Here is a 17,679-nt window from a genome sequence, read left to right on the forward strand (position 1 = left end):
TTTTTTCTGGTAAATTATAGAATTTTAAAAATAACTCTTCCCTTTATGGATGGCAAGTTAATTGATTTTGCTATACTTGGAATACTTTCCAAGTATAAAAAATAGAGAAATGATCTTTCAGGTCTTGGCATCAATAACAAATACACCTTCGGAAGCTAACTAATGTCAACAGAATTTGACAATCTGGAGACAATTACATTATCAATATTACATTGATCTGGAGACAAGGGTTCCGTCTCACAGCTAAAACCCCTCTTATTTCCTGACGCCTGTGACCTCAGACCTAAGATCTCGCCCCACCTCTGTTCTCCCTGGGCCCTCAGGCAGTCTGTCATCACCACCGCCTCCCAGGGACCCAGGTACAGGTGGGCATCTCTGCACTGCTGCCCCTCCCTTCCTCCCAGCTGTCACCACCACAGCCTGTCATTCCTGCCTTCGAAACTCCAAGCGACTGCCCCGCTCCGATTCCACTGTGCGTGGCACGACTGTCAACAGGGCAGTGGCTGGTAGAGCAGGTGTGCAGAACACGGAGGCACAGGTACCCTCGTGTGCTAGAAGGAAAGGCGCGCGTCCTGGAGAGCAGCCACACCACGCCACGCAGCGCCGCTCAGAGAACACTGTCCAGCTCCTGACCAGTAAACCTGCGGCCTCCTACGGAAAGCCATTTACCTTTCTCTCTCAAGTCCTCTGTAGCAGCACTTCAGTCATCCTAACAACCTGCTTTAAACCTTAAGAGCCACTTTCAACGTTTTGTTGAAGCCTGAGAACTCTCCCATCTAAGCAGGTCCACTCTGCTTTCCCACGCCGGCTCGGTCTACCTGCCTGCCCCTTGCAAGTCTTCCCTCCCTGACTGCTCCTCTGCACGGGTTTCTACCTTCTTGGAATTCCTACTAGACTTGATCTTCCAAGCATCACTGCATGAGGGACAGTTTCTCATGAGTGGGCAAGGACTTACTTATGAACCACAGCAGGCCAGGACCACAGTACCCAGCACATCTAAACACAGACTGGCCACAGTGCACAGTATCCAGCCTAGCTTCATGGAACTATACGCTAGGATGGTGAGCTTTTGTTATCTTCCAATAGGGGTTAAGCTGGGTAAAAAGAGAGCCAGACGGCTAGATACAGGGATCCAGAAGTTGGGAACAGTCTAAGAGGAAAGTCAAGTCACATTTCAAAACTTAAATGTTCTTTTTTCATGGCTGTGAAGCATGCTATGAATAGCATCATGACAGAGGTTTTCTTAAATCTCCTTTTCACTCAAAAATCCGTCCACTGATGTTAGGCATATTACACAAAGATAATTAACTGTGAAGTATATGAGTTCAGTTAACTGTGGAGTATAGAGAGAGACTTAATGTTACAATTCTCTTTGAGAAATTATAGGCATGTTTTATAAACATCAGAAATGAATTATAAATGAACCTATGTAAGTCATGATGCCTTACAAACTGAAGTTCTGGATTAACTGCATTAATCCAAATTACTACTTGAGTTCTTCAACTATTAGAAGAAGCCTCACAGCTCCAGTGGTTTGAGCGTTTGCCTCCTCTTATTAGCTGATACAGAACTAACCAATTAGTTATATTATCTCTGACTATTAACCTGAGACGGGTAGAGCAGTGAAATTATACATGATTTCTATCCCTTCCAGGTTCAAAGCCTGAGTCTTTATTCTGAGGACAGGCCAGCAAATCCAGCACCACAGTATTTCTCTCATAAAATAATATCATCCTACCCAGTCAAGACTGGCCTCAGAGGAATAGGCTATTTCAGGAAAAGAAAACTGAAGCCTGCAGGTAAGCTGCCAGTCGTCGGCTTCTGCTGAGAAAAAATGTTTTCATTAGGTGGCTGTGTCATGTTGTATAAAACAAAAATAGAATCCCTAACACACACACACTCTGTCATCAAGTCAGGACAGACAATGCGACAGGCGTGCGGGGCCACGGCGGGTTACCTCCTCCACAGCTTGGTGTGCTCCTGGTCTGAGTAAGCTTTCAGGCACTCGGCTATCCGGTCCCCGATCTTCAGCAGGCAGCTCCGCGTGTGCTCCAGCTGCTCCTGGACGCTGAGCCCCTTGTCAGGCTTGTCCAGCTGCTTCAGCGCCTTCTTCACGGGCCGCATCCGCTCCTTACACTGCGACAGAGGAGAGACATAAGCCCTCTGCACCCCACGCTTCCTGTGCCCTGAACTCCCAGAGAACACACAGTCCCCCTCAGGCCACATGACCACTTGTAGAGAAGCAGGGAAAGAAAGGCAGGGCAACAAAGAAAAATGTTAGAGAGTCGGAAAAACGTCAGGCTCCAGTCTCGGCTCCAGTGCTCAGAGCAGCGGCGTTCACACTTTACTTGGCCTCCAGAACACCGCTGTTTCCCCATCTGCCAGAGGGGCATTCGTGATGCAACTACTTAGTTCTGAAGTGGAACTACAGACCTAACCTGAAAACCGGGCACCACAAACTACCTAAAACTGCAGGGTGAAATATTTACAAGTCCTTCAGGCTTATAAGAAACTGAGGGAAAGGCTTCCAGATAAAGACAGTGGACTGAACACAAGAAACTTGTTCTTGCTGTCTCCATCCACTAAGACGACAGTAAAGGAATTGACTTTAGAAGAGATAAGCCCACAAAGACAAGGGAAATCCAAGAAACCAACAGCAGCAAACTATTACAGCAAGTGAAATCACTTAATAGATACTTACTAGAGAGCTGAGAGCCAGCCCGATTCATGCTGCAAACTTATTCCCCCAAAGGCTTGCTAAGTATCACTGGCAGTAGGGGTGAAGGCTGAAAATAAGGATTTTTTTTTTAAGATTGCCTAAAAGGAATAGATACTCAGATTCATTACAGACACCCAGATCTCTAACTCTGCCCAACAACATATATGGAAGTTTATTCTCTGGGAGGATAAGTCTTTTAACTGGGCTGCACAGGCATAGTTGAGGGGCAAGCCTGCTGCACTGAAAACAGCATTATATGGAATACATGTGTAATATATGCATATTAGATGAGCCACCAACCAGCTTGGTTTTTGGTTGTTTTTTTTTTTGCCTCGCAGATTCCAGAATGAAGAAAGCCAGGTCTTAATCCTCCATCAGGAGAATTGGAGGATTCTTGCGCCTAAAACCTGACCACCCAAGAGCAAGAACCAAAAGATGCTGACCACCGGACTAAAGTTTTCTGAGGAAGCAGCCCAGCCAGATCACCCTACGAAGAACACTCTCAGAGCCGATCAAGTGCCACGCACATGCTCAGAGGTTCCAATCAGAAGCTCAGTCCTTACTCTTAAATATCAGAAGACAACCAGGGAGCACCATGCCATCTGGAAAAATCTAACACGAATGATGGAAACAAATCTAGGAGAAATACATTGGGGGAAAAGATCCTGGAAATAAAATGACAAAGAAGCGAAAGCCTCAAAAGAAATAATGGCATTTCTTCTCAGAAACAAAGCTGAGGAGATCTCCGAGAAATGTAGGATTGACAAAGAAGAAGTGGAAAACATTTTTAAGATAATATCAGGGACCACTCCCAGAGTCCAATGTCCGAAAACCAGGATAAAACTAAGAACTGAGAAGGAAATTACCACAGAGTAAGTCAGGAGTATTTCTCTGACCTGTAGGGCATGGCTGTCAGCCACTAAGTATCCAGTATAAGGAACCAGTAAGCCACATGTCCACATAACTACATAACAACAAAAATCCAACAAACTCCCATCACTTCGTGATAATCTCCATAGCCATATACCTAAAATCTGCTTTTCAGTATTATATTTAAAGTTTTAAAAAGGACACAAGATAAACTGGAAGATACCTGTAATGACTGTAACAGACAAAAGATTAGTATCATGAACAAGATTCCTATAGAAAAGGTAAGGACTACCTGTAATCACTTTTAAAAATCCAGACGCATATCAGAATTATCTTGAAGTTTTTTGAGAAATACAAATGCTCAGGTATTGGGGGGGGGAAGGTATGGATATAAAAGTTATCTAGAATAGGCAAAAGATATGAACAGGCAATTCACTGGAAACACAAATACCTGATAAATATGAAAATAAATGTTCAACACCACCACTAGCCAATTTTTTCATACCTCTTAGATTGGCAAAAATTAAGAAGTCAGACGGAGAAGGCAATGGCACCCCACTCCAGTACTCTTGCCTGGAAAATCCCATGGACGGAGGAGCCTGGTAGGCTGTAGTCTATCAGGTCGCTAAGAGTCGGACATGACTGAGCGACTTCACTTTCACTTTTCACTTTCCTACATTGGAGAAGGAAATGGCAACCCACTCCAGTGTTCTTGCCTGGAGAATCCCAGGGAAGGGGGGAGCCTAGTGGGCTGCCGTCTATGGGGTCACACAGAGTCGGACACCACTGAAGTGACTTAGCAGCAGCAGTAAGAAGTCAGAAATTACCAAGTGTTTCCAAGACTGGGAAGCACCTAGAACTCACACTCATCACTAGAAAGAGAGCAAATCTTTACAATTGCCTTGAAGATGAATTCTGCAACATCTAATAAAGCAGAAGTGTGGACCCAAACAAACACCCGGCTTTTCTGCACAAGCTACACACTAGAGAAGCTATTACACACACGTTTGATGATGTATTTACAATGTCACTGTAGCCTATTTGTAGTGGTGAACGTTTGGAAAACCCCAATGTCCATCAATAGGATAAAGAATGAATTGTGGAAATCATAAAACAGAATAACAGGAAACACTGAAATCAGAGACACAATTAACAACATGAATAAATCTCAAAACTGTGCATGCTGAAGCAAGCTTCAAGATACACAGTGTGGCGTTCATCAGCAGGCTCCAGACCTGGGAAGCAGCAGGCATGCTGCTTATGGACAGTTGGGAGGATGCGCAGTGTCATGGGGAGAACCCAGACTCTCGGGTCAAATCGTGTGGGTCAGATCTTAGCTCTACATCTTAACTCTGTGAAAAAGGACAAGTTACTTAACTCTCCTCACATTATTTTTTAAGGGGTAAAACAGAGATAATACTTACCTCACAGGTTGTCATGGAGAAAATACACAAAAAGCACACTAACAATACCTGGCTGATTATGTGAACTATTACTGTCTTTAAAGAGATTAAGTAGTAAAACTCTGAAGTCACACATGAGAACCACGACACATTAGAACTACATCAAACTAGAATTGTGGTCACTGCTGGGGAGGAAACAAAGCAGAGCCAGGAGCTTCAACTTTAGAGTCTGAGCCTTAAAAAATTCAGACCTGACAAGACTTTGTGGTACCTCTATCAATGCCTATTATATTTCTGAAAATTGTCTGCATTTTTAAAAGATATCATAATATAAAAACAAGAGTAAATGAGCTGGAACATATAAATGGGATTTCCTTCTTTTTTTTTTTTTAAATTCAGGTGCAGTTGATTGATGCTTCCTTCATGACTCAGTGGTAAAGAATCTGCCTTCCAGTGAAGGAAATGCAGGTTCGATCTCTGGGTCAGGAAGATCCCCTGGAGAAGCAAATGGCAACCGCTCTAATATTCTTGCCTGGGAAATCCCATGGACAGAGGAACCTGGAGGGCTACCGTCCACGGGGTTGCAAAGAGTCGGGGATGACTTTAGCGACTGAACAAGAGCAACAAACAGCTGATTTACAATGTTGGGTAAAAGCCACTTTTAAAATAGTATGGTACCACAGAAGCATTAGCTAATGATGTTCTCCTATAAATACTGGGTCAAGGAAGAACCAGAAACAGATCAGAGAGGCGGTTGTGTAATTAATTTATTCATTTACTCACTTACTGAGATACTTCTATCATCTACACCTACTTTAGAAGACATAGTACTTTCCCTCAGAGAGCTCACAGGAAGAAGAGTAAAGAGATTTAAGAAAAATGAGATAAGCGTGAAGAGAAAAAAAAAATACACATATGCATATAGGTTTTGGGGAACACAGACACACACAAAAAAGGGTAAAACAAGAGAAGAGTCTTACAGGACGAGGTCAAAATTCTATCCACTGTTGCCACAGAGGAGGAATATTCTGAGAGTTGGAAGACCACTTTTTCTTCAAAACTAAATGAACATACACTGGAATCAAGTGCACAGTGATGTGGGCAAGTTTGGGAGAGGAAGCGACCTCAAGAGAGGAGGAGAAAGGGGACGAGTGCAGCACAGTAAGGCACGCGCCCACAGCTCTGATGAGGGGCACGCCCCTGAGGACGCGCTGGCCTGTCACCATCCTGTGCAAGGCCTGGTCCATGACTCTCCCCTCAGCGTCCCTGTCTCTTAGGAGGCGGCGCGCCGCGGCTTGCACCACACCCCAGGCCGTGGCTCAGCTCCTCGCCCACAACACAGGAGCATGTGAAACAGGCCACGCTCACCACTGCTCCGGCTCACACGGCCGGACCCCAGCCTCGTCTCACGCCATGCTGCTTACTAGACCTACTAGACCGACTAGCTGGGCCGCAGGAACTGGGAGAGGCAAGCACGGCAGCTGCAGACCCCGCCCCCTCGATTCCAGAACTTACTATGCTGAACGTCTCCTGGTCCAGATCATCCTCCTCATCCTCTCCAATGGGGACGGGTTCGCTTCCTGCTGTGATATGGACAGGGCCCTGAGAGCGCTTGGATTTACTTGAAGATTTGGCATCACCACCTTTAGGCTTTTCAGAAAAGAGTTACAAGGAGTCATTGTCATTTGTGTGCTCCTGTCCTGCATTCGGACTTCTTCGCTGTGTCACATCACTGTAAGTGGGTATACTAGACGGCCTCAGTTTCGAGATATCATGAAGCCAAACACATTCAATTAACAGTTTAATCATATATCATTCCCATTCCTGTCTCTAAACAGAATTTTAGCTTCATCAGTGCTATTTTGGCTTCTATCACCTAATCGATGAAATGTACAAAAATGTCATCAAGAGGTTAAGACTGTAAACTGAAGAGCTCCAACAGAGGAGCAAGAAGCAACTTTATTAACAGCTTAAGAACGAACATATGCTTCAATCTAAATAACTAAGATAGTTTAAGTGACTGAATTTATATGAATGCAGGTGGATGAAGCTCATTTATCCATGAAAGGGTGCAGAATGATGGAGATACAGATACAAATAAAAACTAACTGTAGGTATGAACATTTAAAAACATGAAACAATACTATGCTTCGCTTATGATTACATAACATTTGGGAAAAGTATAAAAGCATGGGTAAGGTGGTTTCATACCAATGTCAGAGCAGTGTTACAGAGGACAGCAATGAAACTGGGAGAAGGAACAGAGGGGAGCTCCAACTGAGGGGCGTTTGGTAATGGGTGTGTGGAGCACCAAACACAGCAGCCGGAAAAAAACCACTTGAAGTAAACAAGAAAAATGTCAGCAGCTGCAATATCTGTTGCTGGTACCAATATCGGGTACACGGTTGCTGGTTAAATCGTTCTCTGTCCATCTATTTTTTAAATATTTCATTTTAAAGGTATCTTTCTGCAGAAGCACAAATGCAAAGAAAGATATGTGTCACAACAGAGTTTATAATTAGAAATTTGAAAGCAATGTCCATATGGGAAACTTAAATTACTTCCAAAAAGTTACAATCAAACAAAATCTTCCTTATCTACTAAAAATGGCTTTAACTTTTATTTATTTGCTTGGAAAACTATTTGTGATATATTGCTATGTGGGAAGAAAAGGCAATCCAAATAGCCTGGCCTAATTTTTCTACAAATTTGTTTCCTAAACAAATTTTTATATTTGTTCTTATATGCATATAATAAAAAAAAGTTTCATATGTCCTCATCAAGAAATCTGTTAGACTTATAAGTGGTGGTAGAATTCAGTTATTTGCATGTTTTAACAATGATTATAAAGATTAACTGAAAAATAACTTCATCAGAAGTCAGCAAGATTCAACACTGAACCAGAATTCTAGGTTTGGAATGAACTTCATAAAACCGAAATATGAAGATTACACAATAACAAGGCTTTTAACCCATTTCTACTCTTGATAGTATCTGGTTCGAACTCTAAACCTTTCATGTATTCAGATTCATCTGTAGATGGTGGTTTTCTACCATGAGTCTGAGAACATGTATCACGTAACTTCCTGATCTCATTCTAACACCCTCTCTGAAATGTGTAATAAAAGAGCAAGGCTTCTACATTGAAGAATACCGCCACGCACACACTGCCCCCTCTCTGCAGGGAGAACTGCAGCCATCCTGACGGGAAGCCCCATCCTTCCTCCTGGGATCTAGTCATGAAATGACGATTCTTTCAGGGCCCTCAAACCCCGTTTTATTTCTAAATCCTAGAAGGGAATCCCAAAGGCTGTGGGCATCTCAGGAAGTAGAACAACACTGGTACCTTCTCTTTCTTGTCTTTCGACCTCTTCCTTTCCTTGTCCCCTTCCTTGTCTTTCCTAGAACTCATTTGTTTTTCCTTGTTCTCCTTGTTCTCTTTCTTCTTCTGTTTCTTTTTCGTTGGACTTTTTTCTAAGCCATCATCCTAGAAAACAAATGGGGCTGTGAGCTTTTGCCACAAACTTTTTATTCCCTCTTTTAACTTTCTAGGAAAAAAAAAACTAGAAAGCACTGCCCTCAATGGTTCATCACTGCGCCCACAGAAGCGTGTTCTCAAGCACAGCCTTAAAGCCGTCTGCTTCAACTGAAGCCTATAGAGGCAGATGCTCTTCACTACACAGGCATCATTATTCCCATGGAAAAAACCGAAGACCAAAGAGCTTATTGCTAGGTAGTAACTGGTAAGGTTGCTACAATTTGAATTTATGTATGCTTGACTCAAATCCACGCTAGTTCATATACCCACTTCTGAGCCTCCTGGAACTAACCTCAAAGTGCAACAAAATAAAATTCCATAGTTTTCAGTCCCTGATTCAACAGGCTGAATGCTACCACGTTACTTTTCACTTTCCTTAGACCAGAGGTTACAAACGGACAGATCTGGGCCAAATCTGAACCACAAGGAGTTTTTATTGGCCCAACAATGAACTGCATCATAGGTGCCCCTATGCATGAGGCATGTGCTCCCTGATTAACCAGTCTCCACCACTCCTTATCATCCCAACAGTGAGGCTGAGCATCAGCTGCCATTTATCACTAAATTTCGTGGTTCCCTTTATTTGCTTTCATTATTTCAATCACTGATTTTACATGAACAACTATATTCCTCTCTCACATGTTAAGCAAAGATACACGTATTTCTATTTCCATTTTACCTACTCTGGTATGTAAACCAAACACACTTCAAATGGTTTTACACCAGCTGGCACAATAAATGTAACTTAGAAAATCATCTCAACTGAAACGCAGCCTCACACCTTTACTTCTCCCTCTTCTGATGGATTGTCTGAGTGTCGAGGAGATGAAAACTCAATTCCATGCTCGTCCTTCAGCCTCGGTGCTTTGTTTTCCTTTTTCACTCGAGGCTTCCGCTTCTTTAATTTGGCCTGGAAACCAGAAGAAAATGATGATAAAACTACAAATCAAGTCCCTCAAAAGTATGACCACATAACATTACGATTCTTTGAATAGTAGCAACCACATAATTCAAAAGAGGAAACTCAAAAGAAAATTCATGGTAGTGCAATCAATTTTATCTGAAGGAGGAAAAAATAAATCATTCTGTGCCTCACAAAAATGTCCATATTCATGAACCCACTGACTCCATTTTTTGGAATTCAATCTCAAGACAAAATTCAAAAGAAGGAAAATCACCTTATGCACAAATAAGAAGAAAAATAATATGCAAAAGATAGTAACAGGAACATAAAAAAATGGAGAAGCATGCTGTATCTAAAAATAAGGAAAATGTGTTTATCCACTCAGATATAGCATTATCCAAAAGTAAAAACCATGGTCTCATCTCTCTCTCCAGAACCTAACTTACAGAATATCCTCAACATATATGTGAAGAGTGACATTACTTACATAATGGGACTTTGTTAAGGACAAAGTATGGGATTGGGATTTTTTATTTTCTGAAATTTGCTTTGTTTATAATGCAGGGAAATTAACACAAATGGCATAGCTCTGGGAGCACTTAAGGAGTGTGTACACACAAAGGCTACTGGTACTGGCTGTAACCTGAACTATCTCCTAACTGTGATTTGCATCTTTCCAGGCTTGAAGAGAAATGACAAGTTGAGGAAATAAAAGGTAAAGGAGGAGTCCATTAGTAACTCAGCTGAAATCTTTCACTGAGCAGGTAAGGTCACTCACTGCAACTGAAGTCCACTGTCTGAATTAACTGTGTATCCTAATTACCCATTTTATCCCTGGGACCTGTGACTACACGTAGCCAGTGTTAGCTGGAACAGGCAAATGCAGTGATGTTCAGACAGTAACAAGATCTATATTCCAAAATCAAGGAAATGGCATAAAGCAATAGCGAAAGTCTATCTAGACCAGTGGCACTGGGAGAGATGAGAACTATTTTGAGGCAGTATTCTAGAAGAATGGGTTTATGCCAAGGTGTTTAGGTGTTCAATTACTACACGAACATTCCTACCATTACCAACCAAACCATTACCACTGAACTCCCAGTAGCAACAGCTGACAAGGAGAGGATAGCATTCTGTGCTGCACCCGGAAGGGGCATCTCTTGCCCACCTAACCCTGCAGGGCAGGAGCCTCAGGCCCCGGGGGACGCCAGGCCGGCAGCTGCACTCACCTCTTCCCCGCCCGTCACAGCGCCCTCCTTCTCCAGACTCTTCCTGAGCAGCTTCAGCAAGTAGTCTGCTCGGGTCTGCAGCTGCTTCCCCTGGGGCTTTTTATCTGTCTCCACGGGCAGAATCTTCAACAGGAAAGGAAGAGAAGCACCCGGCATGGCCCACAGCCCGGTTAGTGGATCAGGATGAACAGAGATGACAAACAGCTGAACGATCCTTTCCCTCCCCAACCACCCAGAACACAGATAAAGCCTCAGATCCTATCTCATGTCCATGGCTCCCAGTCACTGAACATCCCTTATGAGCCGTTCTCATTTTACAAAATGGGATGGAGAAATCCAGCTCTCCCACTGGCTCCTACCTGTGCTGTTAACAGGGTAGAACAACTCAGGTAGGAGGGGCTTGTTGGCTTCGTCTGCTAGAGCATCCCAGCCGTCGTGGATTTCCTCCTTCCAGGAGCAGGGAATCCCTGGAGCTAGGTTAAAGCTTCGTTTTAGATTGAAAATGCTTCTTAGAGCATTGCCGGAGAGCACTGAGCTACGCCAGGACGCAGCTGGGCCTCCTGGCCAGGCTGGATGTGGTCTCAGTGCTTATGGCAGGGTGCTGGCACCCTCTGAGAACACCGCACCTGGGATGAGCACTGAGGGACGTGCCGGGAAAAGCCCTGCCGGGAGCCCAACATGGAGCGCATCCTACGAAAATTTGAGCCAGTCAGCTTTCCCTGCTTACAGCTCTGAGCACGGCCTCACTACTAGGCAGCCTGATGTGCAACGGATAGGGTGGGAGGCTTAATTTTGTGGGAGAAGTACAGCCCGTGTTTAACTCCATTACAAAAAATACCAAGGCATGGCTCATTCTTTCTCCAGGTGGAGAACTGATCCAATATCGTTTTAAACAAAGTGCCAACAACTCAGGCTGAGGAGTGCTTTTATTATTAATAATCCAACCCTGGTATTTGTTGCAATGAGATCTAACCTACGATAAATATCAGAATTTTAAGATTTCTCCTATGTATTTCCCCAAAATTTCACCTGGCTATTATCTTCAGCTCTGAAATAGTGCCACAGTCCACTAAAGACAGTAATGTTTTCAAGGATAGAAACCCCAGGAATTTACTGTTGTACTAATCTTTAATTTGATCCCCCACCCCTCAGAAAACAGTTAAAAGTAAGTCATTGATAAAAAGATATACAACAAATCTTCTAGAAATCTCCAGCACCACAGATAATCACTTACTTTGTCAGTTAACTTAAGCTCTGGGTCCGTTTTAATTAGCTCCCAGTTTCCATAGCCATGTTCATAAATTCCCAGCAATAGACGAGAGTCATCCTCTACTCCCCACTCAACATCAAAATGTGCAGCCTTGACACGACAGGATAAGCAATATCTGAAAAGTTTTCCAAAGCAGGAAGACGTGAGAGGAGAGGCCTTTCTGATTTGGAAATAAACACAAATGAACATAGACAAAGCATTCTAGTACATCAAAAAGACAATGAAAATACTACTCTGTAACTTCAAATCTGTTTTCTAATGGCACAACCACCCGTGCATGGGTACATGTTATACTCACTTTTTTTTTTCTTCAGGGTCTACAGGGATAGATTTATGCAGCATCTCAAACTCTTCTTCATGTTGGATAATAGATTTCACATTAACCTGAACCCCAGATATCTTGATAGTTGGGCCTCTCTTTTTCCCTGGTCCTTTCCCTAAAGAACATCAATTGCATATTTGTTACATGAGAATTCACTGTTCAGAAGTGTACACAGAAGAAGTATACAGAATTCTCACTATACGTGAGAATTCATAGAAAACGCAGGTGAACAATCCTAAATGCTCTCTTATTCCCTCAATGTATATCTCTGGTTTACTGTTAATCCAAAGATACAATCAATAAGGCAAAAAGTTTTCTCAATTAATGTTTGTAAAATAATCTCTAAACAGTTCGGTTTTTTAAGATTTAGAATTTTTCAGTCCAGCAGTGTTTATAATTGTATTTTAATCTTCCTCTTTGTTTTATACTTTGGCTCTAAAACTAATGAAAGAAGATTTTCAAGGAGTGATATAAACACTTAAGATTTTTCTTTTGTTTTTCTAACCCATCGATAAATTTTTTTAAGATGAACTTCTTTACTATAAAAGCCTGAGATCAAGTTAATACCTAACACATTTGAAAGGATGAACAAAATAAGTCATGGAAAGGTTATCCCCAGGTCGAGTTTCAAATTAAAGTAATCCTAGAGGCAAAAACAAAGCAGGTCAACTCTAACCACAGACTTTCTGGCCAAAGTCGAAATCCGTGAGATAATGGCACTTGTCTGTGGGAGAAAAGACAGCCCCGGGGACAGGGATGAAGGCAAGGTTCTCCATGCGTTCCTTATTTGACAGTTCTGACTCTGGGCCATGCAAATGGTTTACATAATTAAAACACACACAGTTTCATAAAAACAAGAAAAGCAGTCCCTAGAAACTGAAATGTAAACAAAAGATACTGAACTACATATTATAAGCTGGTGGCATAACCACACAGGGAAAAGAACAATTTCAAACAATTTTAAAACACAGTACTTCGTACATTGCTAAAGCATGGATTTTAAGGACAAAAAGAAATGCAAAAGAATCAGACTTTGCATTGAGAAGTCTTATTGTTAACAGTAACACTGGGGGGATTCCTTGGCAGTCTAATGGTTAGGGCTCCAGGCTTTCACTGCCACAGCCCAGGTTCAATCCAGGGAACTAAGACCAAGCAAGCTGAGAGACAGCCAAAACAAACAAACAAAAATCCAAACCAAAAAAAAAAAAAAACAGTAAAATTGGATATTAATATTTGGAAACATGTGTGAGACAAATACATGATTATGCTAACATTTCTAGGAACAAAAATTTCTTGGCTTGAGAAAAGAGGTATCAATAATCTTACACTAGAATTGGAAATTGGATTCAGGACTACACTAAGTGCCAGTGTACAGAAAATACAGGTCTATGGAAGGGGCTTTCCTGGTGGCATATGCTAAAGAATTCGTCTGCCAATGCAGGAAACCTGGACTCAGGAATACACTCAATGCCAGTTTATAGAAAATACAGGTATATGGAAATAAGTTAAGTAATGCCCAGAGGAAGCAATCCATCAGATTCAGATTGTGAATAAGCAGAGAAAAGAGGTATGTGGGCGAGGGGGCACCTGTCACAAGGAAATATTCCCAAATATGCTGTGAGATAGACAAAGCAAGGTACAACAGTATGCATGTTACATCACCAACTGTGTTAAAATAGTATCTATTCCTTTTTTGAACATATATATATATTTTACATTTCTAGAAAGAGACAAGAAACAGGGATAGTTGGTTTTCATTTTTGAGCCATATGAGTGTAATACTTATTCAAACCAATTACAAGGAAAAAAGAAAAGCACTGTAATGCTAAGGTTTACTTTTGAATGTATTCTGGGTGCTATAAAAGCACAAATTTGGATCATTGTCCATACCACTCAAGTTTTTCTTTCTTTCATGGGGAAAAAAAAACAAAAACCACACCTAAAAAATGTTTTTGACTGTATTCAAGGTATTTTAAAATTCTATTACTTTCAGTAATAGTATAAAGAAGAAAATTTTGGAGCACAAATAATGCTCTACTTGGTGAAATAGCTAACACTGCAAGGCAAACATGACGACAAGCACTTCGCATGTATGAAATTATTCAAGTGGCCATCCAAGCCCACTGACTCAGGGCTACTACTCCATTCTGCACCAGATCCTTGAAAGGCTATCATTTGTCTCAGATCTTGCAGCTGAGAACCATCAGGACCAAGATTCCAGGTACACTGGCTGCCTCCCACGTGTGAACCTTTAATCACAGCTGACAGAGCCTCCTGTGAGTAACCTCAGTGAAGGGAGACAAGAATGGAGGCAACTGCACAGATACACCACAGGCCAGGGAACTGGAATGGTCACACCTTCATCTCTTTGAGGGTCAACTGTAAGGGCGTCCTTTAACAACAAGGACCTCAGCTCTCTCCTGACACCTCCTGCTTGTAGAGGACAGGCAAAAGTGCTTTTGGTGTATAAGAGAAAACATGCTACAGGTCAAATTCAATTACAACACATTCTAGTGCTAAAAAAGACTCACGCTCACAAAGAGTTTTATAATATTCAGCTACTGCTTTGTCTGTTTGGATTAATCCTCTAAATCCTTTATCACAACAAAACAACACCTGTATGTGCATCCAAGATAATTCCTTCTGGTGCTCTGTAATGTGCTCTCTTGCAACCATGATACAATCGTGCCCAGTCAGGCTTTACCTCCTCAGATCTTTACATCATCCAAGCCAACGTGAACTTTCTACAGTAACATTAAAAGAAATCATTCCACTTGTTCAGTGCTCTGCACCCTGGGCAAATCAACTTCGTTTGGGAGTAAATCTTTGGGATCTAACAACTGAGCTCACATAAATAAAGGCAGGTGAGAATACACACTTCCAAAAAGGAGGGCAGCACAGGATACAAGTGTGAAGAAAGAGTGAGGAGAAGAGACCCCTGAGCAGCAGAGATCCCGATCCAGGTCTGTGAGCATCACTGAGGCAGACTTGCTGACTTACCCTCGCTGGCATTTTCTTTCAGCTGCTCTTCATATTCCTGCATTGCTGACACACAGCTGTTGTGAATCAGTTCCCCCAAGCGCTTCAGATCCGCCACAGACTTATCTACCAGCTCAGCATCACGTGCGATGCACTCCAGCCTGAGGAGAGACACATACCGGGACAGCCCTCAAGGCCTGTGCCCAAGTGAGCTACCGCTTGGTTCTGCGTAAGCTTGTTCCTGCAAAGACACTTTTCTCTTCATTCCTCATCTGACTGTTCAAGGCTCCAACAAGAACCCTCCAGCAGTGACTATGACTAACTTACTCACTTTCCATCGTAAAGAATTTGACTTGGAAGAGTCCACAAAAACAGACTAATTCAGAAAACAGGGGAAAGGGCTCAGCTTTCTTTATTAACTAAATGGGCCGTCAGGTGACGTGCCCAGAAGCTATCAGCACTAGTTTGCCTCTTTGTGCTCACTTTCCTTTCTCCAGCCTACTTCCATTCACTGCAATGTTCCTAGAAGCAAAGTGCAGTTACATCTGCAAAATGTTTTGTTGATCTCCAAGTCATCTGGAGCATGTCATGTCTAAAAAATCAGACTGTCAATAGGTACCAGACCTTAAAAATGGAAAACAGAACCAAAAAAAGAAACTGCTACATAACAGAAGGGAAAAAGAGGTGGATAAGAAACTATTGTGTTACTAAGCTTACCGTTCAAGAGGGAGACCAAACTTCTTATACGCCTTGATGAACCTAGGAAAATGATTAATAAATCACATTTAAAAAGCAGACTTCGGCTATGCTGGTGCAAACACATCCTGTGACGAAATATAAGCCATAAAAATGGTCAAAAACATAAAAATGGTCAAAAAGAGACTTTGCCCAATCCTTGCAACTGCCACTACACGAGTAAATATTGAATGCCTTTGAAAATGGCCAACTTAAAATGAGTGCTAAAAAGCTTTTCAAACCAAAGATCAACTTTATTCTCAGTGACTGGTCATGAAACTGCTTAGGGATATAATTGAGTATGGTGGCTTAACTCTGCTGCTAAGTCGCTTCAGTCGTGTCTGACTCTGTGTGACCCCATAGACAGCAGCCCAGCAGGCTCCCCCGTCCCTGGGATTCTCCAGGCAAGAACACTGGAGTGTTCTTCTCCAAGGAAATGGCTTAACTCTAGTACTATCAGTTTTAGAAGGTACAAGTTAATAGGTAATAGGTAATAAATGATTTAGTAACCACAACTCTTATGATAAAATCCCATACAGTTTTACTGGTCTATTCAGTCCACTGCTGTTACTTCCAATTCCATACTACAATATTTTCCATTATGTTCTGGTCAATAATACAACTAGAAGAGTTTTAGGACTGCCTCAAGTACTTTTTGTAATGAGGCAAAGTAAAATATATGATTTTAAACTTTTTAGGCAAAACTATTTTGGAAACTCTGACTCCTTCTGCCAAACGGTGTCTCCAACCTAAAACCTAATCATCCTTCCACAAGTCTCTAGCCTAAACTATGCTAAATGCCAATATATGTGTAATCTGTTCCCCTCCCTAGAGCCAACCACTAGCACTTTCACTAAAAACCAAGATTCACAATATATGAAGGTCATCACTATAAAATGCCAAATTATCTGGTTAGCTAACAGTAAAAGAAGAGATACCATGGAGAAAAAAATGAAAAGAGAAGGCGTAGCGATTCTTGAAAGTGGTGATGAATGTGACAACAGCTAAGAAACAATATTAAAGGAACAGCATGGGTACAAGGATTAGGAAAGTGCTGTATGTGAAAGCCAGCCTGAGGGCTATTCCCCAACTCTGCATTTCTCTTTCTTGACATATACTCACATATTTTACATCTGAAATATGTCCTTTGAGCCTACTTCAAAATAATAGTGAGACAGAGAAGCATTCTAGGAATGATGGAGTAATAAGAACCCCTGAAAATCTGCTCCTTCACAAAAGCAACAAGAACACTGGCAAAAACTGTCCAAGTCAACTTTGTTGGAATGCTGGAAATTAATCAAAGGCTTGCAGCTAACTTATAAGCATATACTCAAGAAAATAGCTGAATCTCAGTATGAATGGTGAGCTCTCTGCCATTTTGACTTGCTCTATTTCCCGTGCCCTCTCCCCAGCACCAAGACTGCCTTGAAAACCCCTTTTCTAGCTACAGCAGCCAGCAAACAGCAACACAGCAGCCATTACAGGGAGCAGAATGGGCCTGGAGCTCCACAGAAGCTTCTTCCCCAGAGCACAGTGCTATCTGGCCTGACCGATGGCACCCTGAGAAACTCCATTCTCAGGCTTGTCTTCATTTGACTTGGGTCTTTGTGAAGACACTGTCCATAGTTCATCAGTCAAAAATTAATTAGAGACAAAGGTTTAACACCATGGCTGCCTGAAGCAGCATTATAAGCTGGGGATGAATAAGCT

General features: G+C 42.1%; 1 protein-coding gene across 6 annotated transcripts in view; it reads right to left on the reverse strand.

Moving 5' to 3' along the window:
* The window catches only part of CHD2 (chromodomain helicase DNA binding protein 2), a 112,092-nt gene that overhangs the window by 17,968 nt on the left and 76,445 nt on the right, over window positions 1–17,679 (reverse strand). For all 6 annotated transcript variants that reach the window (XM_061394299.1, XM_061394301.1, XM_061394303.1 and 3 more), the window contains 9 exons: window positions 15,952–15,993; window positions 15,256–15,395; window positions 12,232–12,370; window positions 11,898–12,048; window positions 10,664–10,786; window positions 9,312–9,440; window positions 8,339–8,479; window positions 6,508–6,642; window positions 1,958–2,136 (listed from right to left, as the gene is read on the reverse strand). In XM_061394299.1, coding sequence (XP_061250283.1) covers window positions 1,958–2,136; window positions 6,508–6,642; window positions 8,339–8,479; window positions 9,312–9,440; window positions 10,664–10,786; window positions 11,898–12,048; window positions 12,232–12,370; window positions 15,256–15,395; window positions 15,952–15,993 — 1,179 coding nt within the window. The remainder of the gene's footprint in view (window positions 1–1,957; window positions 2,137–6,507; window positions 6,643–8,338; window positions 8,480–9,311; window positions 9,441–10,663; window positions 10,787–11,897; window positions 12,049–12,231; window positions 12,371–15,255; window positions 15,396–15,951; window positions 15,994–17,679) is intronic.

This window comes from Bos javanicus, chromosome 21 (genome assembly GCF_032452875.1).
Source record: "Bos javanicus breed banteng chromosome 21, ARS-OSU_banteng_1.0, whole genome shotgun sequence".
Lineage (NCBI taxonomy): Eukaryota > Metazoa > Chordata > Mammalia > Artiodactyla > Bovidae > Bos > Bos javanicus.